Source organism: Larus michahellis, chromosome 4 (genome assembly GCF_964199755.1).
Source record: "Larus michahellis chromosome 4, bLarMic1.1, whole genome shotgun sequence".
In the NCBI taxonomy this organism is placed as follows: domain Eukaryota; kingdom Metazoa; phylum Chordata; class Aves; order Charadriiformes; family Laridae; genus Larus; species Larus michahellis.
In genome coordinates, this window is record NC_133899.1 from 24,509,318 (window position 1) to 24,531,744 (window position 22,427).

The window sequence follows — 22,427 nt, forward strand, 5'->3', positions numbered from 1 at the left end:
CAGCATGACACAAGCCTGGCCTGAGCAAGGTGACACCATCCAGCAGTCTAGACGCCGAATATGAACCCTACCTTTTTTTTTTTTTTCTTTATAAATGGTCTCCACTCCAGTACAGAACGTCCTCTGACTTCTGAAGTATTTGTAATATTTCCACGCCCTCAGTTGCCAAAAAAACTTCTATAAAAAGCCACTGTATTTTTTTTTTATTTCTGGGGTTTTTTTGTTTTGTTTTTTTTTTTTTTTTGCAAAACTGCAACCCTTTGGTACTCCAAGATGCGCAGTGTTCCCAGGGCTCTGCCTGTGCCCATTAGCACACGGAGCCACAGCCCCGGCACAGTCTCTTTCCAGGAGGAAAAGCTGTCTGGATTTACTCCTCGCCGTTGCGAACCTATTTAAACCTTTTTTTCTTCGTTCACGCCCCGCTGGAAAATCAAGTAGTGTTTTTCCTAAAATAGCGGGGCTGAAATGAAGTCCTGGTAGATGCATGCGAGCATCTCGGAGGGTGTTTTGGGGATGACACCAGCATCTTGTGATGCAGTCTCTGGATGCTCAGTAGCACCGTGAAGATGCCTTGGAGATGGCGTTCGTGTACCGGCACGGAGACAGATCCGGTGAAACACCGGGGAAGGGTTTGCTGCCTTTTGCTGCCACGAGCAGAGAGGTTTGGCGGTAGCGCAGCTATTTCTAAATATGTCTAGGGGATGGGTGGGGAAGGAAATCTTACCATTTAGAGAGTCGGCCAAATTGCAATGTACTCAGCTTTTTAAATTGCAAGGCCCAAGTATACCGCTGCCAACTTCTTCATTTCGGTCTTTTCCTCTTTTATCGCTTGCCTATATTCATCTGCAGCCGTTGTGTAGGATCCAGAGGAACACCAGAAACTGGACCGTAAGGGAAATAATAAGATTTAATTGCAAAGTGACTGAAATGGAAAAAAAAAGATTGCCCTTTCCCCCCCCTCCCCACCCCGGTCCTTGTTCTGCCTGTCGAGTAGCATCAGGTTGTATGTCACCGCGTGAGTCAGTGAATTTTTTCATCCTTACTCCGCTGTTGACAGAGACCCTTTAAATAGACTTTCATCCTGAAGACATTAGGAGATGCTGGCAAACACAATGCTGCCTCCTTCCTTAAGATTATTCTGATTGCTCTTTATGGTCCAATGCAGACAGTATAAGTGGATTTTTTTCTCCTGTTTGTGGTGCCTAATTTAATTGCGTTTGATTTGACTTTAGCTGCAGTTCAGACACTTCAGGGACAAGGCTGGAAGTGCTGTCTGTGCTCTGAGAAGCATCCGGATGATAACTGGAGTCTGGGGATTTCGTCCCACTTGCATAAAAAAACATCCAAACACTCAGCGTTTGTTGACTGTCTCTCCAACAGCCCTTTTTATTAGCTTGGCTCCATCGCTGCTGGCTGCCTCCTCTTCCTCCTTCTGGCTGATGGTGCCTGATTTCGGCTCTGGGTACCACTCGCACAGACAGAATTTGTGAGCAGCAGTTGTGCCGCTGCAGAAGCCCCATTGATCTTGGTTTTCGGGTGGTTTTGCAGATGGCTACTGTGGCAGCAAGTCAATCAGTCAACGGGCGCTTGGGCTTTCCACGCTGAATTTGTAAAGGCTCTTGCAAAGCCCCTGCCAGGGTCAGCCCCGGTTTGCTCTGTGCCCATGGCACTCGTTGGGCATCTCAGGAGGCTTTGCGGGATGTCCTGACATAGCTGCATGGCCCGGGGCGGCAAGTGGAGAACTTGGCTTTTACCCAAATAAATATTTAAGCTACCAGGCAGCTGAAGAACCCATAATAAAATGTTCTGAATGTAGGCGGGTGTACAAACCTAGTAAACTGTGCTAAGGGGGTGAGGACCTCCTCCGCCATCAGATACTGCCCAGCGTCCGGTACAGCCGGTCTTATCTACAGGCACTTCAAAAGTTATATAAGTTTTTTTTTTTTTTTTTAATTTTTTTTGCTTCTGGTCTGTTTTGCAAATTTTTATCTCAAGTGAATTTATGTTGAAGATTGTCGCATACTTAATTCTGTAAATGCAGGAATTCTGTAAATTCAGGAAACACGATCCGTAGAATTCACTCATTCCAAAGAAAAATAATTTTTTTGTTTTTTTTAAGCCTGAAATGGGTGAGAAATGGGGTTTGAGGTCTCATTTTTCTAAGAATCGTCATGTCACTGTGCAAAGGCTGTAATTTTTATGAGTCATTGCTTTGAGACAGTGGTGATCCAGTGCAGAAATATCCCACTTCAAAACACATTTCCTAACAGAGGGTAGCTGGATCGGCATTAAAGAGAGGATTTCCCCTAAATGCTGTCTGTGCTACAAGTAAAATTATGGAGTTTTTATGCTTCTAAGAGCTAAGCAGGCGAACCAGCTCCCTGGCCTTTTAAGGGAGCCAGAAATCAGGTGATAAAATGGATGCTAAAAGCTTCTTTTGACAATTAATTTTTGTTATATATCAAAACTGAATATTGGAACTATCATTTTAAATTTGGGGGAAGTCGGTACATACTCAGACAGCGCTTCCAGTCGATGGTGCCGTGTTGTGTGTGTAGGTGATGCAAGAAAACCTCAAATTTGATTTCTCGTGGGAGTGAGAGACCATCCCTTGGGAGCACCAAAATCATCACTGTGTGTTCCCCGACCCCTTGGGATGCTGCTTGGTGGGACCTGGGGACCCCACATCTTGGATGGGGACAAAGCAGCCAAATCAACCCTTCTTCTGCACCCAGACGCGTGGATTTTGGTCCCGCCTCTGACCACAACTGCTTTCCCATTGCAATACGCCTTGGTGGTTAAAAGCGCAGCAGCTGCAAGATTTCCTCGGTGGATTCAATGCAAAAGGGCATAAATGGTGAATTTTACACCCTGCAAGATGGATATTTTTCCATAAAGCCAGTTTTCTGGGTGCAGTTAAGTGCGGTGTCCTGTGAAGGAGGGTTTCATCCCAGCTCTGCTGTTCGTCTCTGGCTGGGAGATAAATGGGCACAGCTGGGCCGGGTGAGCTGTGCAGGGGCTGGACGAGAAATGAGGGATTACACGGGGGGGAAAAAGGCCAAGGGTTTGTTTTCAGCGGGACACAGCGCAGGCACAGGGAGGCTTTTGCAGGCAGATGGAAAAGATAATGCTGTAGGGAGTAGAATGGTTTCATCCAACAGTTGGAAAAAATTTTCTTGGAGGTTGAAAGCCGCTTTCCTGGTCACATTTTTGAAATGCCACCTAAGAAATGCTTTTGCTCCTCTTGCCAAAGGGCATTTCCCTAGTTTGATAAAATCATAGAATGGTTTGGGTGGGAAGGGACCTTTAAAGGCCATCTAGTTCAACCCCCTGCCATGAGCAGGGACATCTTCAACTAGATCAGGTTGCTCAGAGCCTCATCCAACCTGACCTGGAATGTTACCAGGGATGGGGCATCTCCCACCTCTCTGGCAACAAATCTCCCAAGTTTGGTGAAGCCCTTCTGCTGGGACACGGACATGCAGCTGATCCAGCGTGGGCTGGGCTGGAAGAGATGTCAAAGTATGAATGGTTCCCAGTCGGATACAGCTGAAAAATGGGTTTAGACCAGTTTTTGGTTGGCGCTCTCCCCTCCATATGGAGCACACCGCGCATCATCGTAGATAGTTTCTGCTGGTGGCTGCCACCAGCATCACCAGGGACGCTTAGTAAGAGGCTGGATAGCTGGATTTTCACGCGCTTATACAATAAATAGAAATAAAACGCTAAAAGGATCATTTACAGTAATTTCTAGTAGATGTTGCCAGTGCCATCTGTCCCATGTGTACAGACAAGGAGTCTCTTTTAAAGCAAACACAGCCCCCACCAACGCGTTAATTGAAGAGTCAACACATTAGCCTAGTTCAGAAGGTGACTTCTCCTGGTCCACCCACATTTCACCGACCCTTTTTTCTTCCAAGTGACCTTAGGCAGGAGCAGCTTGGCTTCAGCTGGAAAATGTGGATTAAATAGTTAGTGGCGGGTTTTGAGGGGGAATTTGGGGCTGAAGACAAGCCCTGGGGAGATGTTTTACCCCAGGTGAACAACTCCGGCAAATGAGCTCCTCCAGGTGCAGTGGGACTTCATAAAAAGCCCAGACCTCCGTAAAAGACTTGAATTTTTTTTGCTCCATTTGGATACTTTAAGAATCTTCCTATTAGGGCCGGAAGACAGGAGCTGGGGCTCTGGAGCCGTTCCTTGTCCCAGTTTCCAATTAACTGGAGCTGTACCATCTGCAAGCCCTTACTCCCTGGGACAGGCTCTGCTTTAGCTACAGTAACTAAACACCGTGTTTGCCAAGCCTGGCTCTGTTCAAAACACTCTTTAAGACCCTTTGTACGCTTATTAATCATAAGCAGCGGCAAATATTTTTTCCACCGGCCGTTTACTGAAAGACTGAAAAGTTGCTTCTGGCTTTTTCTCTAGTTCTGGGATCGGAAATAAAACCAACGTCGCTCTCTTGCTGCTTTTCTGCTCTCTGCTTTTTAGCATGGGGCTTTATTTTTAATGTCCCCCGCAACCCTCGGTTGGTTTCAATAGGTTTGTAGTCTCGGAGACGATGGTATGACCAGCAGATAGATTTTCGGGAGAAATTTGCGGCTTATCGATGGGAAACCTGCTCGGCTGATGGGGAGCGGGGATGCTCTGGTGTCGCACGGATGCTGCTGCCTTTGCTGTGCCCCGCAGCCATGCGCCGTTTCAAAGCAGCTGCCGAAAACTTGCCCGTATCATGGACAAGCGAGGGACTATAAAAAGGCGCTTTGAAATCAGATGGTCAAGCTTTGGGACGGCTCCAACAGATTGCTTTCGGGAGCTGAGCTTGGCCCAGAGCCCTTCTCTTGGCCTCTCTGAATGGTTTCAGCTGAGAGGCTGTATCAGTTGCTAATGCACCATAAATAAACACCAGAGTATAAACCCTGCTAGCAAAATACCAGGGGGAACTCCTCATTTTAGGGCTGTGCTGTGTGCTGTCCCTTGCGCCTGACCCTCGTTGTCCCAGCAGATTTTTTCATCATGAGGTAAGCTGGCTGTGATAAATGGGAACGCGAATAGCCATCTGGATTCGTACGCTAGGTATTTATTGCTAGAAATGGTCAAAAAGTTGCACGGGGAAACTCTGTGTTGGTCGGTGGGTGCAGGGACAGCATTTAGCTTGGTAATAAGTATGTAGTGATAATAAATCAGTGTTAAAGCTTAAATTAAAGAAAGCTTATATATAAAAATAAAAATATAAATATTATATAAATAAATATCAATAAATATATAAAATAAAGCTTCTGTTAAAGCTGTGACAGGTGATAGTTTGGAACGGGAGACCCGCAATATGAGAGTTAAATCCAGGGGTGCCCAGCCTCTGGGTTTGGGAATGCCAAGGCCAACTGGATCCATCCCTGGAGGTCACCTAAAATCAAATGCCCCAAATGTGACACAGGCACGGCGGGGTTGGTGAGGGTGCACAGGCTGTTATTTAAAATAGCAGGGGAAAAGCACAGGTTTAAATATTGAAAGGCAGGGAGGCTGTCACCGTGTCCTCCCCAGGAGGGGACAGCCCGATGCTCACCGTGTCTGCAAACGGGGAGTGAAGCCCAGGGATGTCACCTGTCAGGGAAGCCGTGATTTCATAAATTTTTATTATTTTTTTTTTAAAAAGTAATTTTTGGAATGTGCCATTTGTAACAGCAGCCGTCCCCTGGCAAATGTGGAAAGGCACTTTTGGTTAATCAGCTCCCGGTGTGTCCCTGGATGGGGCGAGGGGGGAGCGGAGCTCGCTTCCAGCCTGACGTTTCCCCCCTTATTTCCCGTAAGGAAAGATAGTGGCGTGGGCGGGCGGGAATGGGGGTGGATGTGTCCCTCTCGGGTCACACGCTGGGGACCAAATTCCAGTTTTTAATTCTATTAATTCTGTTCTCGCGGCTGGGAGTGTACAGCAAATTCCACTGCTGCCAGCACGGCGGCTGCGCGGGGGTGGGGGATGGACCAGGGTGAGATACGAACCCTGTAACCTCTCATCGTTAGAATAATGACTTATTGTCTTGTTCAGCATTCCTCTTGGTGGGAAAATACAGCCTGGCTGCGGATGCAACCAGCTCTGTCTCTTCCGTCTCCCGGTCTCCCTTGCAGCTATGGCTGCATGCTTCCATGTGGACAGGTCCGGGAGCTGCTTTCCTTAGGGCATCCCGAACCCAAAGCTTCGGACATCTCCGTGCGGCTGAGCATTTTCAAGCGATACAGGCAAAAAACAGAGCTAGAAACAACACAGGGGCTTAAACATGGACAACCAGCTGCAGAGGAGAGCTCCAAAACTCTTCCTTCCAGGCTCAAGCATGACCCATAACCTCCTTTTTTTCGAATACAAGCCGTATTTCAGAGCTCTCCAACCTTTCTGCAGCCTTTCAGCATCGCAGCAGGATGGCTTCGTGCCCAGGTGAAGGCTTTTCCAGGTGGGTTCCCGCATATCGACTGAGGACAGTTTAGAGGAGGTGGAGGTTTTTGTTTTCCCCTCTTGGTTTTTGCAGCGTCGGTGAGGGACTCCTGGCTCCCTTCCAGTGGTTTTGGTGGTAGGACGGACGGTGCGCTCTGCTTTCCCGGAAAACTCCTTCTCTCTTGGAAGAGTCTGCAGCAGGCATAAGCAAAGCCAAAATCCCGCCTTTGTAGGAAATCGCCCCAAAATTCTCTTTTTCATTAGCCCCCCCCCCCCCATACTCCCGTGGCTTAAAACACGCACTGTGATGCTCTTCTTTTTAAATAACATGGTTTTAAAATGATTCCGGCTGGTTCTGCGCAGGAAAGTGGGAAAGATTGGCTGTGAAAAGGAAACACTTTGGCGAAGATCTCTTTAAAAAGTGGGTGCCTTAAACATAGGCTCTAAAATTTCCAGTCTGACATGTAAATGAATGGCTTGAGTCTTGGATTGCTCTTATGGAAGTGAGAGTACCTGGGCTGTTACCTAGGGGCCTAAATAGGGGTTTACATGCAGATTAATACATATAAATTAATACATATAAATTTATTTATTCGTATAATTTATATTTACTTAAGATAATGGATGGGAATGGTACTAGGCTCTGTCACAGGCTCTAGCAGTGCTTGTGTTTGCATTTGAGTGGCCGCGCCTGGGAAATTCTGCATTTTCCCCAAATGCCGTGTTACCTCTCCAGCCAAGGACAGTGCTTGTTTCCAACAGGCTTGCAGGGAAAATATTCTCAACTTGATTTTTAACCATTGCAAAACAGGAAAATCATCCGAGGGAGATACTGCACGTTGCTGGATGTTGTTCCTAAAGGAAGGATATTCGGGGTTTTTTCCCCCTTTTTTCCCATCTTGCCTTTGTAAAAGCGGTCCGTTCTCTCCCCAGACATCAGGCATCCAGAAGAGCTCTCCCTTTTGAGGAAACCCAGAGATCCATCGAAGAAAAAAAAGAAGAAGTTGGATGATCAATGTGAAGACGACGCCTTCGAGCTGGAGGGTCCCCTGATCACGCCAGGGTCTGGTGAGCCGGGGCTGGCTTTGTGAGGATGGGCTTGGAGGGAAGGGGTCACCAAGAGGCGAACAGATAATAAAATTGGGGGGCGGGGAGGGGGGAAGGGGAATGACATAGCGGTGTTGGTCTGACCTAATTCCTTAAGGTCTGTGCAAGAAACAGACCCCAGATAAATTCCACAAACCGTGCAGGGCTGCAGCACTCGGTCGCGGTCGCACAGATGCATGCCTGGAGCTGTCACGCATACGGGGGAGCAGAACAACGCCAGACTTTATAAAATAAACCAGAAACCAAGCGTGAGCAATTTACCACTCGGATTGTGTTACTGAAAGGTTTTCTTACCCTATTAAGAAAGGAGTTAAATGGAAAGTCGTTCCTAATGTCAAATTCCAGGTGTGTTTGAGGCAGTACCACCGTTCTACTCCATATTTATAGCCCAGCAAAACCAGTATTTTATTAATTGCATTAGTGTTCTCTTATGTTAAGGGTGTAGCTGTAGATGGTAGTGCTAAAAAAACCCACTTTTTATTGCTGGGGGGTGTGGTTTGCCAGTCTGGCATACAGAACCCGAGCGGAGCTACTTAGAGAATTCCTCCTGGAGTAACATCGCTGATGGAGTAACATCTCTTGCCACAGGCAGCGAACGGATTCAGGGAGGTGTTTGCAAGCAGAGGGGGATTTTTCGGCTCAGCTCGGCGGCTGCTGGAAGTCTGGTCTTGGAAGGCAAATGGCAGGAGCTTAATCCATAAAGTCGGCCATAGTGGGAGCACTTTACCCCAAATGGACTGGCAGAGAAAGCCGCAGAGATGCGCGCTGCCGGGTGGGAGAGACCTGTCTGCCTGCCAGAGCTCTTGGGTTTAAATCCAGCCGTAAGCAGGAAGTGGGGCAGCTTTAAGGAAAAAAAATAAAAATAAATCTTGGAATTCGGTAAACTTGTATTAATTGTTTTAAGTTAACTGAAGTACAAGTGAAGGTCACGCAGTGTGGTTAAAGCGCTGGTGGCTCTGGGCTTGCAAGCAGAAAGGTTTTGGCTGCACAGGCGAGGGCGACGATGCTGTGGAGCTGCCGTGCCAAAGTGGTGTGAACCACAGGCTCTGCGGCAAACCATCAGCGCGGGGCTGTAGCGAGGGAAAAACAATCCTTCTTTTGCTCAGGTCTCGCTCTTTCTCCTCTAAGTTACTTAAAAATACTTGTGGGCGAGTCCTCTCCCACTCCTGGCTCCAGGAGTTTTCCCTGCATCGGGCAAGGCTCCATTCAGTTTGCATTTTCATTTGGCATTTTTGTCTTGGAAGTCCGCAATTAGCCTTTCCAAAAGTCAGCGTTCACGGAGAGCATCTCCATTAGATTAATAAGAAATACTTGGCACACTTTGGGGGAAATGTATGCAGAAGGTTATTTTTTAATTTGAATTATTTATTGGTCTTTCAGCGGGTCGCTTTGAAGTGTCTTGCTGGTTGTGCTTTCCTTGTGGATGAGATGACTCGCTGCAGGTTTCATCACTGCAGCTACCTGTGAAGTTTAGGTGCCATTAGTTAAAAGTCATGGGTTTTAATCTGAATAAACGATTTCTAGCGTTGTTGCAACATGAGTTTGTGTGCCAAATGCTTCTGTAAAGTTAGGTTTTGATTTCTGTGAATTGCTGGTTCTGCTTATTTCAGTGCGTGTGGAATTAATGGGCATATTTTGTCACAGCACACCTCGTACCTGGCAGGAAAACCATTTAAATCACTGTAGGCAGAGCTGTCAATACACCCACAGGACATGTTGCCCAACACTTTCCATTAGAAGACTTGTATTCACTTGTTTATAAGTTAGCCAAACTTATTTCAGTTGAAACTTTCCATGACATTGCCCGCCTCGGGCAAATTTTTTAAGCGAAGCTTCTTCTGAGATGTTTCAGGCATTCAGACATGATGAGGAGAACATCCGAGGGGAAGCTTGGCTCCTTTGGAGCACTCAAACAGAGGGATGTGGGGGGATGTCCATGGGAAAACCTGCCCGATTTGGGGCCAGAAGTGGGTTTTTTTCTTTTGTTGGTCCAGTTAATGCTCAGCCCTGTCTGGTTGAGCCACATGAAGGCTGAGGCTGGCGCGGTGCGAGGGCAAATGGGGAGGAGGCAAGAGCATCTTTTGGGATGCGGTTTATGGATTCTGATGGTGGGTTATTGCCATTTTTTGTTGGACTGCTCTTCTCCAGTGTAACGACATTCCATGGGGAGAGCACCTTTCTGCTACTTTTAGAATCATAGAATGTCTCAAGTTGGAAGGGACCCATAAGGTTCATCAAGTCCAACTCCCAAAGTGTAAGTACCAGATATACAAGTCACCCCCGGCCTTCTCCATCCAAGTATGAAGGTTGAAGGTGGAGATCTCCATCCCTTGACCATTTCTGCTGCTTTTTTACTCATGTCTGGTTTCCTGGGTCTGTCTTGATGGCATGTAGCTGTGGTGCTTACTGGTCCCCCAGATCATTAATCCAGACTGGAAGGCCGGCAAAACTAGCAGGAGCATTAAAAGCACCCTGGTGCTGCTCTTGTTTGATGGCAACATATATTTTCCATCCTGTCAGGCAGTTTAGAATCGCGTTTCTGTATTATTTAAGTTTCCTAACCAAGATGTTGGCTGTCATTAGTATGATGCTGCTGATTCAAACCGTTCTTACTGCTCCTTGAGATACCCATGGCAAAAAATGAGGGTTTGGAAAGGTTTTCCTGGTGCTTTGGTCTTAGACTTTTCCAGATGTTTTTCTCAGCTTTCTGTCATTTCTTGGGCATTCAGGAAGGAGGGATTGTTTGGAGTGAGGGGCTGGGGATGGCCCAAGGAGGTGGTTCAGGGCAGGGGCAGGAGGTGGCACAGAAGACCTTGCTTGTGGCATCTCAACCCTGCCACGTGCCACCTTCAACACCCTTAATGGTGCCCTTGGAGGTGGAGGTTGGGTGCATCGAATTGCCTGTCTGAACAGGCTCGTGATTTAAAAAGGATGCAACTCTTTCCCAAAAAGCCAATCATTGGTCCTTCACGGTACTGGTGCACAGATTTATGCCCAGCAAATGATGCTGAGCTCACTGCCTGATGTACATAAGCAGTGGAATTCCTGACATTAGGATATGGTCGTTGGACCTCCCTTACAAAAATCCATGTTTTGTGTTCTTAATGTAAAAATCAATGTTCCCGTGAGACGAATAGGGACTATTTAGCTCTTAGCTATTTTGAGGTATGAGATACCAAGCTGGGTCCAATTTCTTCTCTTCAAATTCATAATTTTAAAAGGGTTGGGTTTGGGGTTTTTTTTTTTGGCTGCTTGGAGTCTGTACGAGCTGTAAATCTTTAAAAGGCCTGGGAGTAATGTGTGCTTCAGGATCAGTTTTGCACCAAGTCGCACCACTTGCTCGGCATATTAATACCAAATTTGTTTGGCCGTCTCAGCAAGCTTTTCCGTCCGTGAAATGTCGTGTTTCCGTGCCCGGCTGTTTTTTTTTGTAAAGTGAATAAAATAACCATGGAGTCACTTTGGTTGCTTTGCCTGCCCGAATCCACCGGCGCTGCTGCAAACGCTCCATTTGGGTGGTGAAACCTCACCTGCGCTATTCTGCCCTCTTCCGAAAACGCCCATTTTCGGCTTCTGTCCTTTCCTACTCTCCCGGTGACTTTCTCTCGCCTTCTCACTTCCCTCCTTTCTTTCCCTCTCTATAGGCACCGATATTCTTTACATCGGCCCCGTCAAAGGTGAGCTCCACCTCAGTAGGACTTTTGCCCTCTGCCTCTGGTCTCTTTGGCTGCGCCCTTAGTTTATTTTCCTGCTCCTCTAAAACTTTTGACTTCCAAAATCTTTAAGCGACAGGTAATACCGGTAAGTCGGGGGCCCTTCGTGTCCCAGGTGCTGCAGAAACACAGGGGGCAGGAGTTTCCCAGCGTGGGAGACCTACACCTTTTCCCATGGATTTGGGCTGGAATGAGTTTTCCATCGGTTTTGCTCTCAGAGAAGAGCAGAGAGAGAGAGAGGGACAGCTTTTCATGGGAAAACAAGCAGCACAGTGTTTTCCCATTGCAGAAAAAAAGGTTAAAAAAAAAAAGGGGGAAGGTTTTTCATCCGCTGGCTTCGGGTTCGTGTCTGAGTTGGCTTCGTTGGGAGCAGGCAGGGCTTGGCCGTGAGCTAACTCCCAGCTTTTATTCCTCTTACCGGTAGGAAACATATATTCGAGCCCAGGACTTTATAGCAAAACGATGACACCAACTTACGACGCTCACGACGGCAGTCCCCTGTCCCCCACTTCAGCCTGGTTCGGTGACAGCGCCTTGTCGGAGGGGAACCCGGGCATCCTGGCCGTGAGCCAGCCCGTCACCTCCCCGGAGTCCTTAGCAAAAATGTACAAGCCACAGGCGCTGCTCGATAAAGCCAAAATCAACCAAGGGTGAGTTAAGGATTTGTTTTTCTGCTTTTTTCTTTGTTTTGTTTGTTTGGTTTTTTTTTTCAAATACGTGGTTTTAAGTTGCATTCTTGAAAGTATCATCACGACTGCGTTGGAGCTTTTTGTGTGTGTTATCCCGTGTTGACAATTTACAGATGGCTGGATTCGTCCCGATCTCTTATGGAGCAGGAGGTGAAAGAAAATGAGGCTTTGCTGCTCCGGTTCAAGTACTACAGCTTTTTTGACCTGAATCCAAAGGTACAGAGCTATTAATTTTACTTGCATCTTGCAGGCAAAGGCCTTGAGAAAAGGATGCCTCTATCTCTAATGTGCTTTTGTGTTGATAAATCCTTCAGCTCTTTGAAAATTGGTCTCGCAGGCATCAAACCTGGCTTTGTGTGCTCCCACGTACCGGTTTGCCAATGCTTAGGCATTGCTAGAGATGCTCTAAGGGTTGCCTAGAGCCACTCTGCTTCGGTGGCAGAGGCTTTTCAGTCTGGGATTGAAGCATTGCGTTGAAATAAAAAATAAAAGTGCTTTGTCTTGAACTGGGCACGTACGTTTTACAACCTTGGCATGTTTTTGCGCTGTGCTGTAGTACGACGCGATCAGGATCAACCAGCTGTACGAGCAGTCCAAGTGGGCTATTCTGCTGGAGGAGATCGAGTGCACGGAGGAAGAAATGATGATGTTTGCGGCACTGCAGGTAGGAGACAGCCCGAGATGCTTACTGTTTTGGTTAAACTTGTTTTTGTAGCTTTGCAGATTTCTCTATTGATGAATATTGATTAACACGATAAGGGAAGCCTGCTGTAACTGTTGTTTTAAGCCTCACCTTGCCTTCAGTGAGAGCTTGGACTTCTTGTGCTGGTAGAAGTCAGATCATTTCCCGTCTTCTAATCCTCACTTGAGTTTATTAGGTAATTTAAATACTTGCTGCTGATTACTGCTCGTGAAAAGGAACTCGGCCTTCTTTTACCAAACATGTTTATGTCTAGCTTAACTTTCAGTTTTGCCCTTCTTAAAAAACCCCAGAAAGTACACTAGGTTACTGAACTGTGCCTTTCTGGCACGCTGCCCCCCAAACAGCTGGTGATAATCTGTGGGTTTCCCAGAACTATTTATTTATCTGTTTTATGAAATACTCGGTGTGATTTGGCATAAATACTACACCTGCTATTGACTTCCGTAAGATGGATGGCAGGCCATTTACTACGTGTGGTCTGGCGCGCCTCGTCGCTGTAGGATGCAGAAGCATGCCCATCAAGAGCAGGGCTGTCTACTCCTAGGGTCCCTCCTAGGAAGAAAAGAGTGAAAACAGAAATTTAAAGACTAAGTTTACCTCTCCAAGAAGTCCAGAGTGGGTTGGGCATGGTCCTTCATGTGAGATTTTATGGACGTCTCTGTTTTCTGGGATAAAAACAGATGTGTGGCTGATACGCCAGAGGGTCATGCTGCCATCCAACGGGACCTTGGCAGGCTGGAGAAACAGGCCAACATAAACCTCATGAAGTTCAACAAGGAGAAGTGCAAAGTCCTGCCCCTGGGGAGGAACAGTCCCATGCACCGCTATATTCCGGGGGCCACCCCGCTGGGAAGCAGCTTGGCAGAAAAGGACCTGGGGGTGTTGGTGGACACCAGGTTGACCATGAGCCGGCAATGTGCCCTTGGGACAAAGAAGGTGAATGGTGTCTTGGGCTGCATTGGGCAAAGCATTGCCAGCAGGTCGAGAGAGGTGATCCTTCCCCTCTACTCAGCACTGGTGAGGCCACACCTGGACAACTGAGTCCAATTCTGGGCTCCTCGGTGCGAGAGGGATATGGACATACTGGACAGAGTCCAGCGAAGGGCCACGAAGATGATGAAGGCCCTGGAGCATGTCTCCTTTGAGGAAAGGCTGAGGGAGCTAGGACTGTTCAGCCTGGAGAAGAGGAGCCTCAGGGGGATGCACTAATATATATAAATAACCTGATGGGCGGCTGTAAAGGATCCAGGCTCTTCTCAGTGGTGCCCAGTGACAGGACCAGAGGCACAGACTGAAACACAGGAGGTTCCTCCGAACATCAGGAAACACTTTTTTACTGTGAGGGTGACGGAGCACTGGCAGAGGTTGCCCAGAGAGGTTGTGGAGTCTCCATCCTTGGAGATAACTCAAAAGCCACCTGGACATGGTCCTGGGCAACGGCTGTAGGTGGCCCTTCTTGAGCTGGGGGTAGGGCCAGATGATCTTCAGAGGTCCCTTCCAACCTCAACTAGTCTGTGATGCCATGAAATGCCCTGTGGGGTCCAGAGCCGTCCTTCAGGGTTTGTACCACTGACTCTTTGGACTGAAAACAGCCTAGATGGTCATTCCTGACTCGACTGCGCTCAGGGCATTTGCCAGGCTCTGCTCCCGCAGGGAGCATGGCTCTGGTTTTCCACTTTGTTTCCCGACCGTGGTGGCTGTGTCGTGATGAGCCCGCGGCATCCGGCAGGTCGCAGGAGCATCCCAGTTGAAATGCTGTGCCTTGCCTTTCAGTACCACATCAATAAGCTGTCCATCATGTCCTCGGAAAACCACCTAAACAACAGCGACAAGGAGGTGGATGAGGTGGACGCCGCGCTCTCGGATCTGGAAATTACTTTGGAGGGTGGCAAAACGTCGACGATCCTGGTAAGGAGTGCAGGCACACGGTGGCAGGGTGGCTTGCGCGTCCCCTCCTCGCCTCACACGAGGCAGGAATAATCATCCCGAGCTGGGAATTTTTCCAGGCATCCAACCGTTTTTCTTTCCTTCCTCTCCCTCTTTTTCTATTGCTGCTCTTATGGCATGAGAAAGTTGCCCATGGCCCAGTGGAGCAATGCAGAACACAAACCCCCATCTTTTTTTTTTTTAAATAATATTTTTTGAAATACCGAGGGGTAATTCTGGTGGGAGGGGACCCCGGGCAGTGCCCAGCACAGGACCAGCGCCAAACTCTGCTCTGAGCCCAAAGTGGCATAAAAACCTCTTTAAACACATGGAGGATTTGAACCAAAGGCTATGTTTAAGCTGTCAGACTGCCTTCTGTTTTTTGGGTGTTTGCAGTTAATTTAGCAGGGAGAGCTCAGCCCATCCCACCTGCCCGTCTCTGCAGAAGTCAAGTGCAATGTTGCTTTTTTCCTGCTGGCACCATAAGACCAAATGGCTTTGGAGAAGTCCTGGAGGAGCCGGCATCTTACTGAAACTCCCTCCGGCACCAAGCCACCTTCCCAGTGAAATAATGGAAAAATAAATTTAAATTCTTTTGGTTTCTGTTCTCGCTACCGACTTTCCAAAATACTGAATTCTTCACGCTGAGGTTTCTCTTCCGCTATTGCTAATTCATGGCAAAGTTTGACAGTACTTAAAACAGCTGGTGGGATTTTCAGAAATAACTTACACTTATGAAACCCTATTTTTAAGACTGGATTTCAGCCTGGAGTGGGCTATGACTGTATTTCAGAGGGTTTGGGTTTTTTTTTTTTCTGATATGCTGTTTTAACACTGGTTTTCCACCTTTAAAAACATAAAGCCCAAAAACTAAACTGCAGAACAAGGAGTAGGCTTGGTCAGACTTGGCACAGCACAGCTTTTCCAGGCGCTTTGCACATTTATACCATCTCTGAGTTTCATTTTAAGTTCTTTCAAACCCTAAAACCCCTGAAATTTTCCAGTCTTAACACTTCATATAATTTTTTTAAGTGTTTACGAAGGGTCTCTTTGAAGTTGACGTCCCTACTTAGCCTGCTTTACTGGCATTAATAACGGCAGAGATTTATAATATTGACCAGTCGCCGCAGGGAGAGCAGCGCTGCTTCAGTGCGACAGAAATCATGACAAATTTTAATCGCCGGGAGATCTTTTATAATTTCTTTGCAAAACCAGATTTGAAGCCCGGTACTGAGGAACAGTCCCTGCCAGATAGGAGTGAAGACGACAATGATTCATCAAAAAAACTCCATCCCTTTCCGGAGGGGCTGCTTGCAGTAGCCATTTCCAGATGCATTCGAGTAATTGAATACGGATAATGGGCAATTACTGGATTGTTTGTTTAGATTCTGCATTTTTTTCCCCCATGGTATCTATAAACAGCCTTGCTCATTGCAGATGGAAAGTAAACCATCTTGCTACTGGAAGCTGTTGGAGCAGCCTTTGCCTTTTCTGTCTCTCAAAAAAACCCTTCAGTTTGAGCTCGTGGGAATTGGAAGTGCCACCCGGTATATTTTGCTCATCCAAAATGTGAAGATAAACTCAATATTAAAAAAAAACTGGGGGGAAAAGCCTTTCTAGAGTGTTGGAAAGCCCTTCCCCAGTCCTCCCTGCAGCTGCAAAGCAGCGTCTTTTCCTTTTGTTTGGAGCATAAGGAAAAATGAAGGGAGGAGAACAATCCCTGTGTGAACAGGAGCTGGTGTGACCGCCAGTGACCTCGCGGGTGGGAATTGGCTCCGGCGGCAGCAGGAATTCCTTAAAAAAAAATAAAACCTTGTCCTCGGGTTTCCAGACGGCACTTCTGTGCAATAGATTTTTCTCCGTTTGCCTCTCCCGTGAAGCGGATGGGGCTTTCTCAGGAGCGTTTTCATGACCCCTGAGCCCCCGATGTTGGCCGGTGAAGCTGCCACCAGCTTCCTGCCCTGCGCAGCGTCCCTTCCCTCCCGGTCTCACCATCCCAGCTCCGCTGGGGCAGGGGGGTGAATGGGATCGTCTTGTCTTTTCAGGGTGACATCACTTCCATCCCGGAGCTCGCCGACTACATTAAAGTCTTCAAGTAAGTGCTGATGGGAGGAGGTGCTTGGGAGACTGGTAATGTCTGTGAATAATTAACGGTCCTACCACCTAATACCCTTTCCTTTTTTTTTTTTTTTTAATCTCCTGGCTTAAGATTGCACCGCTACATTATCTCACGTGAAAAGCCGGCGAGCAATGGCTGTGTAATACCGCAGCTCAGAGCATCTGCGCTCTCGTGCTACTAAAACATTTCACGTCTTTATCCCGCACGTGGCGTGGTTGCTAAGTATTTCACGCTATTCCAAAATAGCCGATTCGATGCTGAAGTTGATCTTAAATATAAAATCCAGGGTATTTTCCCACTATCACTGCCCCAGCAGGTACGCATCCCTTCAGGAGAACTTGCTGCATCCCGTAGCCAGCAGCACGTGCTGGGATATTTCTTTTAACAATTAATGCCTGGGAGATAATCAAGCCGTCCTAAAATTAGGAGTGAAACGTAGAAACCTTGCTTAAATACTTCTCCTGGTTCGCAAGAGGCTGGATGAATTATAAAACAGCCAGGATCCTGGTCTGTCTGCCCTCTCCTTGCCAAAAGGAGCAGGTTAAGCTGACTCTGCTCCTCTTCCAGCTCACTCAGGATTTAGGGGTTTTTTTCTATTTTATTTTGCTTTGACTTGGACAGTGGTATGTGGAAACCGGGAACGGCAACGTCTGGACTTTTAAGTAACATTTTGGCAGCCGCAACCGTCTTTTGCAATTTATTGCCTGCTGCGGCGGGGGTTACGGTGAAAGTTCTGGAAGCTGGAAACGATGATGAGATTTCACAGCGTAGCTATAGGATGGGGAAGAAAAGCTGTAGGCAGCGAAATAGCTCTGGAACAAGCTTTTATTTTATTAATTGTTTGGTTCTGGAGTCAGAACCTGCCACTTCGGTTCTGAAAAGCTCTTTCTCCCTCTCTGAAGGCAAATGATTAAGGTCTTGGTGTTCATCCGGGCTTGCGGTCTGTCTTAATTAGGGCAGTTTTCAGGGCTGCAGCCTGTGCCCTGCATCTGAGTGGGTGGTTTTTTTGCCCCTTGAACAAACAAACAAACAAACAAACAAACTTGCTCTTTCCTTTGATGTCCTTATTTGCCAATAAAATTAGGCACGACTCAGGGAGCTAATTGCTTGCAAATTGGATGCTCCAGTTGGTGGGGCAGGAGATGGAGCAGCGAGAAGCTCTGCTCAAGGCTGAGCTCCCAGGCAGGGACTATCCCGGGGCTGGACATACCCCAGGCTGCTGACACCAGGTTTTCAAGGGTGAAATGAGTTTCCCGGTGCAGCAGCTTGGTTTAGGAGCTTAAACCAAATGTAACATCCCTCAACCTGTCTGGCAGGCCCAAGAAGCTGACGTTGAAAGGCTACAAGCCGTATTGGTGCACCTTCAAAGATACCTCTATCTCCTGCTATAAAAGCAAAGAGGAATCCAACGGGACTCCTGCACACCAGATGAACCTGAGAGGTAAGAGAAGCCTCGGCGCCGTTGCGTTTTATTCCAGTAATGGGCTGCTCCTCCTGCACCTTGATTTCCCACTGATTTATCTTCTTGGCATGCTGTCCTAGCGCTGGGTAAATGCGTTCGAAGGTCTGAGGGTGCCAGGGTTTGATAGCATGGCGTGTACTTAGGCTTTTAGAAAGTGAGTACGGTGTACATGTGACCCCCAGGGGAAGCTCCACCACCTCCCCAATACCACGGGGAGACAACTTGCCCTTCTCCTTTTCGTCGTGGCTATCCAAAAGTATTGAACTAACTCCCTCATCAGAGAATACGTTTGAGCACACGCTGCCCCAGAGAGAACAGACCATTCTCTTCCTCTGCTGCCTTTAATTTTTTTTTCCCTCCTCTCCCTGGTGCTGGTTGTGAGCAGCCGCGCTCAAGCACTCCCTGCGAGCCTCGCACATGAGTTTTTAAATTCCTACGGTTGCTGGCTTTTCTTCTGTCAAGTTAAACATTCCTGCTCCGGCAGCCACCAGACTGCAGAGAGCTCTTTTTTTTTCCCCCGTGGAGGCAGGAGCAGATGGGATGCCAAGCGACCTCAGGCTGGAGTCAGAGCGAAGCCCGGCCCGCCGGACCTTTTTGGGGAGCTTTTGACATATCTGCTGTGACGGCACTTTTAAAAAATCTCGGAGGCGGCGTTGAAGCGGCGCCCGGGCTAAGCAGGCTGGTTCAGTTCATCACCCCCTGGTGTTTATACAGCCGCTTGTCGTTCTCTCCAGACACCGAAAGCGAGGTGCTCACACCTCGCCACAGGCTATAGCAGTGACGCACCCAACCTAAATAATCTAGAGAGGTTTCAGGGTGAGAGTCAGCACCCATCCAGCTGCCTTTTCCTACCCTTTCATGAAAATTTTGGAGATGTGGGGCGTTTGTCAGCCGTCAGGTCCATTCATGAAGCCAGGCAGGATCTGCGAGATGAATCCTGCGGGCACATGTTAGCTTTGGCTTTGTTGCTTTCAGCTCAGGTCTTGCTTTTTTCCCCCCTTTTTTCCTGTCACTTGGAAAAGGAGACATCTGCCACAATTTTTGTCCCGGCTATGTAAAGCATTCATCCCATCAGAGATGTGGTGTAGGTCCTTTGCAGCACTGAGATGCTGTTGGACACCCTTTAGTTGGAGGGGCTTTGCTTTTTTCTTTTCCTTTTTTTGTGTTTTTTCCCCCCGGCTTTTTAAAGCGTGGCTCTTCACACCCCTGTTAACCACCGGCTCCCTCATTGCAGGATGTGAAGTTACACCCGACGTGAACATCTCTGGTCAGAAGTTTAACATCAAACTTCTGATTCCGGTGGCGGAGGGAATGAATGAAATCTGGCTTCGCTGCGATAATGTAAGTTTATCACTTGGACCGTCCCTCTCCGTCCTTTGCCCACCACCAGCTCACGCTTGGATGTGCTGTGTAGCTGGTGTTAATTAAAAAAAAAGAATACGAAATGCACTCACGTGTGTCTGACCTTGATGTTCAGAGAACATGTGTGAATATGGAGTAGAAAAATCAGCCCTTGCTCTTCCTTGGCTTTGTCCCATGGTCGTAGCCCGCACATTGGCTGGGTTTCTGCCCGTCTCTGCGTGTGCTTGAGTCTCCTGGGGCTGGGAGGAAAATAAAGGCTCCCTGCAGTTTTATTTTTGGTGGGGGGAAGGTGGTATCCGCGCCGTTCTGACCCTCCGTTTTGGGGGCAGGAGACGCAGTATGCCAGCTGGATGGCCGCCTGCCGCCTGGCCTCCAAGGGCAAGACGATGGCCGACAGCTCCTACGGCATGGAAGTGCAGAACATCCTCTCCTTCCTGAAAATGCAGCATTTGAACCCAGACCCGCAGCTGATCCCGGAACAAATCAATACCGACATTAATCCCGAGTGTCTGGTTTCTCCTCGCTACCTGAAAAAGTACAAGAACAAGCAGGTACGTGCTCGCCCGCTCTGCCGGCGCGGTGTTGTGCTGGTGTTCATGTGGACCGGGCTGACCCTGCACCCGTTTCGGTGGTAGCCAGTGTTTAACACTGTGTGTTTCGGATGTTGTCACTTAATCGGATGCACGCGGTTACTAAAACAAAACGCCAACTGAAATGTGTGGTTTCGATCCAGCACCTGGTGATGGCACCCACGACCTTAATTATGCCATATATTACGCAGCGGTGCATGCACACAGCCTTGGCAGCGGGGAACCACTTATTTTCGTTACATTTTAAATTTTCTTACATTTATTTTAAAAACAAGGGAATGGTTTAAAACAGGGGAATGGTTTTTTGCCCCTGCTGGTACCGAGCGACGGTGCAGCAAAGCACGGGCCAGCTGCCCCTGTCTCTCCCCGTGCAGACGTAGCAGCGATGAGACGAAATCAGTCCCCGGTGCTGGGATTAAAACCCCTTCCCTTGCCCAGAATCCGTGCAGAAATCCTCAGGATCAGTGGAGTTGCAGTTGCTTGCAGCGCTTTATCCAGACTTGGCTGTAATGCGGTTTGCATATTTCTCTCTTTGCTTTTCCACTACTTCCAAATGCCAGTCCTTGAAACGTTGCTTCATTTCGAGTTGCCGTGACTTGCGCTTGAACTCCGCGCCGCACTCGGTCCGTGCATGACAGGGCCGAACTGTTCCACGCTGGAATTAAATGCTTGACTTTCTGAAAGACGTTATATGTCAGGACAGCAGCAAAAATAAGTCAGGCCTTGCTCCTCCGTGGCCTTTCGGTGACTTAATCCTTCGGCTGTAGCTTCGCAGCCCCTGTGCCTCGGGCTGGCTGCGGCTAGATAGGATTTCTCACAACCCAGAAGAAGGCTGCAAGTCAGAGAAGCAGGAAAAATATAACTTTTTATTGGCACAGCACGATGATTTCCTGGCAGTGGAGTTATATTTTCTATAGCCCTTATTATTCTTCTGAATAAGCCTTTATATCCACTTGGATGGAGGAGAGGCTGCATAAATATACCATTTTAACATATATAATACCTTCTAGGCTTGAACTCAGTAAAATGGAGGCACCTGGAAAAATATTAGCTCTCAGAACTTGCTTACTGTGCAGGTATCCTCGTTAGAAAAACAACCTCCGTGGAACCACGGGGACGGGCACCAGCCTTCGTCCTGCTCCAAGCCGGGCCAGTGGCCACGATGCAAACGCCGGGTCCCCTATAGACATCAGCTAAAGAGCAGATTTCAGCTTTTCCTTTATGGCCAGAGGCAGAGCTCGCAGCAGCGGAGGATGTTTTTGAGGGATGGAGGCTGTGGGAATGCAAGGAATTCGGCCGCGAGGGTCCCTCCGCGCCCTGGCACTGGGGAGGAGGAGGAGGAGGAGGAGGAGGTTGTGCAGCCCACCAACAGCACTGAAACGGGAATTGGCAGTGGGCGTTGCTGGAGGATTTATAGATATGTTTGGTCCCACAGCAGCCCCAGACCCGCTCGGGTGGTGTTTGTCTCCACGTGCCCTTGCACCAGCCGGAGGTTGGGTTTGGGGAGCGCCAAATCCTAAACGCCAAAAAAAAAAAAACCAAACAAAAAAAAAACCCAACCCGAAATAAGTGTATTCGCAGCTCCCAGGTGCCTGGCTGGGGTTCGGTGTCGGAAGCGGCGTCCAGCCAGCTTTGCAAGGGCAGAGGCGTCCCCGGGGAGCCCGGCTGATGTTGTCCTCCAGCCCCTTCTTACCCCCAGCAGCCTCCCCAGCATTTCTCTGCGAACGGCAAATAAAAGGAGCTCTCGAGCTGGCGGCCCGTAGCGAGCTCTTGAGCTTCCTCCACCAGTAAGTGGCCTGGAGTTCACGCCGAGGCACGGGGTGGGTGTGAGGACATGACTTCTTCTCTGAGCCGGCAGCGTCACCTTCCCCTTCATCCACCAAAACCACCCCAGGACCAAAAACCATCCCGGGACCACACCGCTGCTCCGAATCTCTGCCCCTCTCCATCCTTACGTTCCACTTTGGCTGCTTTTCTGCCTCAGAAATGGTGCATGTGGATTTTTTTTTTTTTTTTTTTTTTGCTTGAACTTTGGTTTGCAGTTAATTTACACTTTTTTTCTTTGCTTTGTTGCCATATTTCTGATCGCTTTTTTTTTTTTTCTTTCTGCCTCCTTTTCTTTTTTTTTTCGCCTTGCCATCTACAGCCAGGCTATGTAAGAGACTTGGTAAGTGACAGCAACAATAACATTAAGCTACATTTAAGATAAAACTTAAAATAGTCTAGAACCCCCTTTGGTTTGGAGAGCAGCAATCAAAAGACTAACAAAATCCACACACACACACCCGCCCCGCCCCGACCCCGGAGAAATTTGGGCCCTGTTTGGTTTTTATAA

General features: G+C 48.1%; 1 protein-coding gene across 5 annotated transcripts in view; it reads left to right on the forward strand.

The window, feature by feature from the left end:
* The window catches only part of FERMT2 (FERM domain containing kindlin 2), a 51,256-nt gene that overhangs the window by 24,957 nt on the left and 3,872 nt on the right, over positions 1–22,427 (forward strand). For 2 of the 5 annotated variants that reach the window (XM_074583526.1, XM_074583527.1), the window contains 11 exons: positions 7,355–7,489; positions 11,173–11,205; positions 11,666–11,891; positions 12,044–12,146; positions 12,487–12,594; positions 14,407–14,541; positions 16,605–16,654; positions 17,995–18,119; positions 19,375–19,481; positions 19,832–20,053; positions 22,239–22,259. In XM_074583526.1, the coding sequence (XP_074439627.1) occupies positions 7,355–7,489; positions 11,173–11,205; positions 11,666–11,891; positions 12,044–12,146; positions 12,487–12,594; positions 14,407–14,541; positions 16,605–16,654; positions 17,995–18,119; positions 19,375–19,481; positions 19,832–20,053; positions 22,239–22,259 (1,265 nt within the window). The remainder of the gene's footprint in view (positions 1–7,354; positions 7,490–11,172; positions 11,206–11,665; positions 11,892–12,043; positions 12,147–12,486; positions 12,595–14,406; positions 14,542–16,604; positions 16,655–17,994; positions 18,120–19,374; positions 19,482–19,831; positions 20,054–22,238; positions 22,260–22,427) is intronic. The other 3 variants (XM_074583529.1, XM_074583530.1, XM_074583531.1) reach the window with 3 other exon arrangements.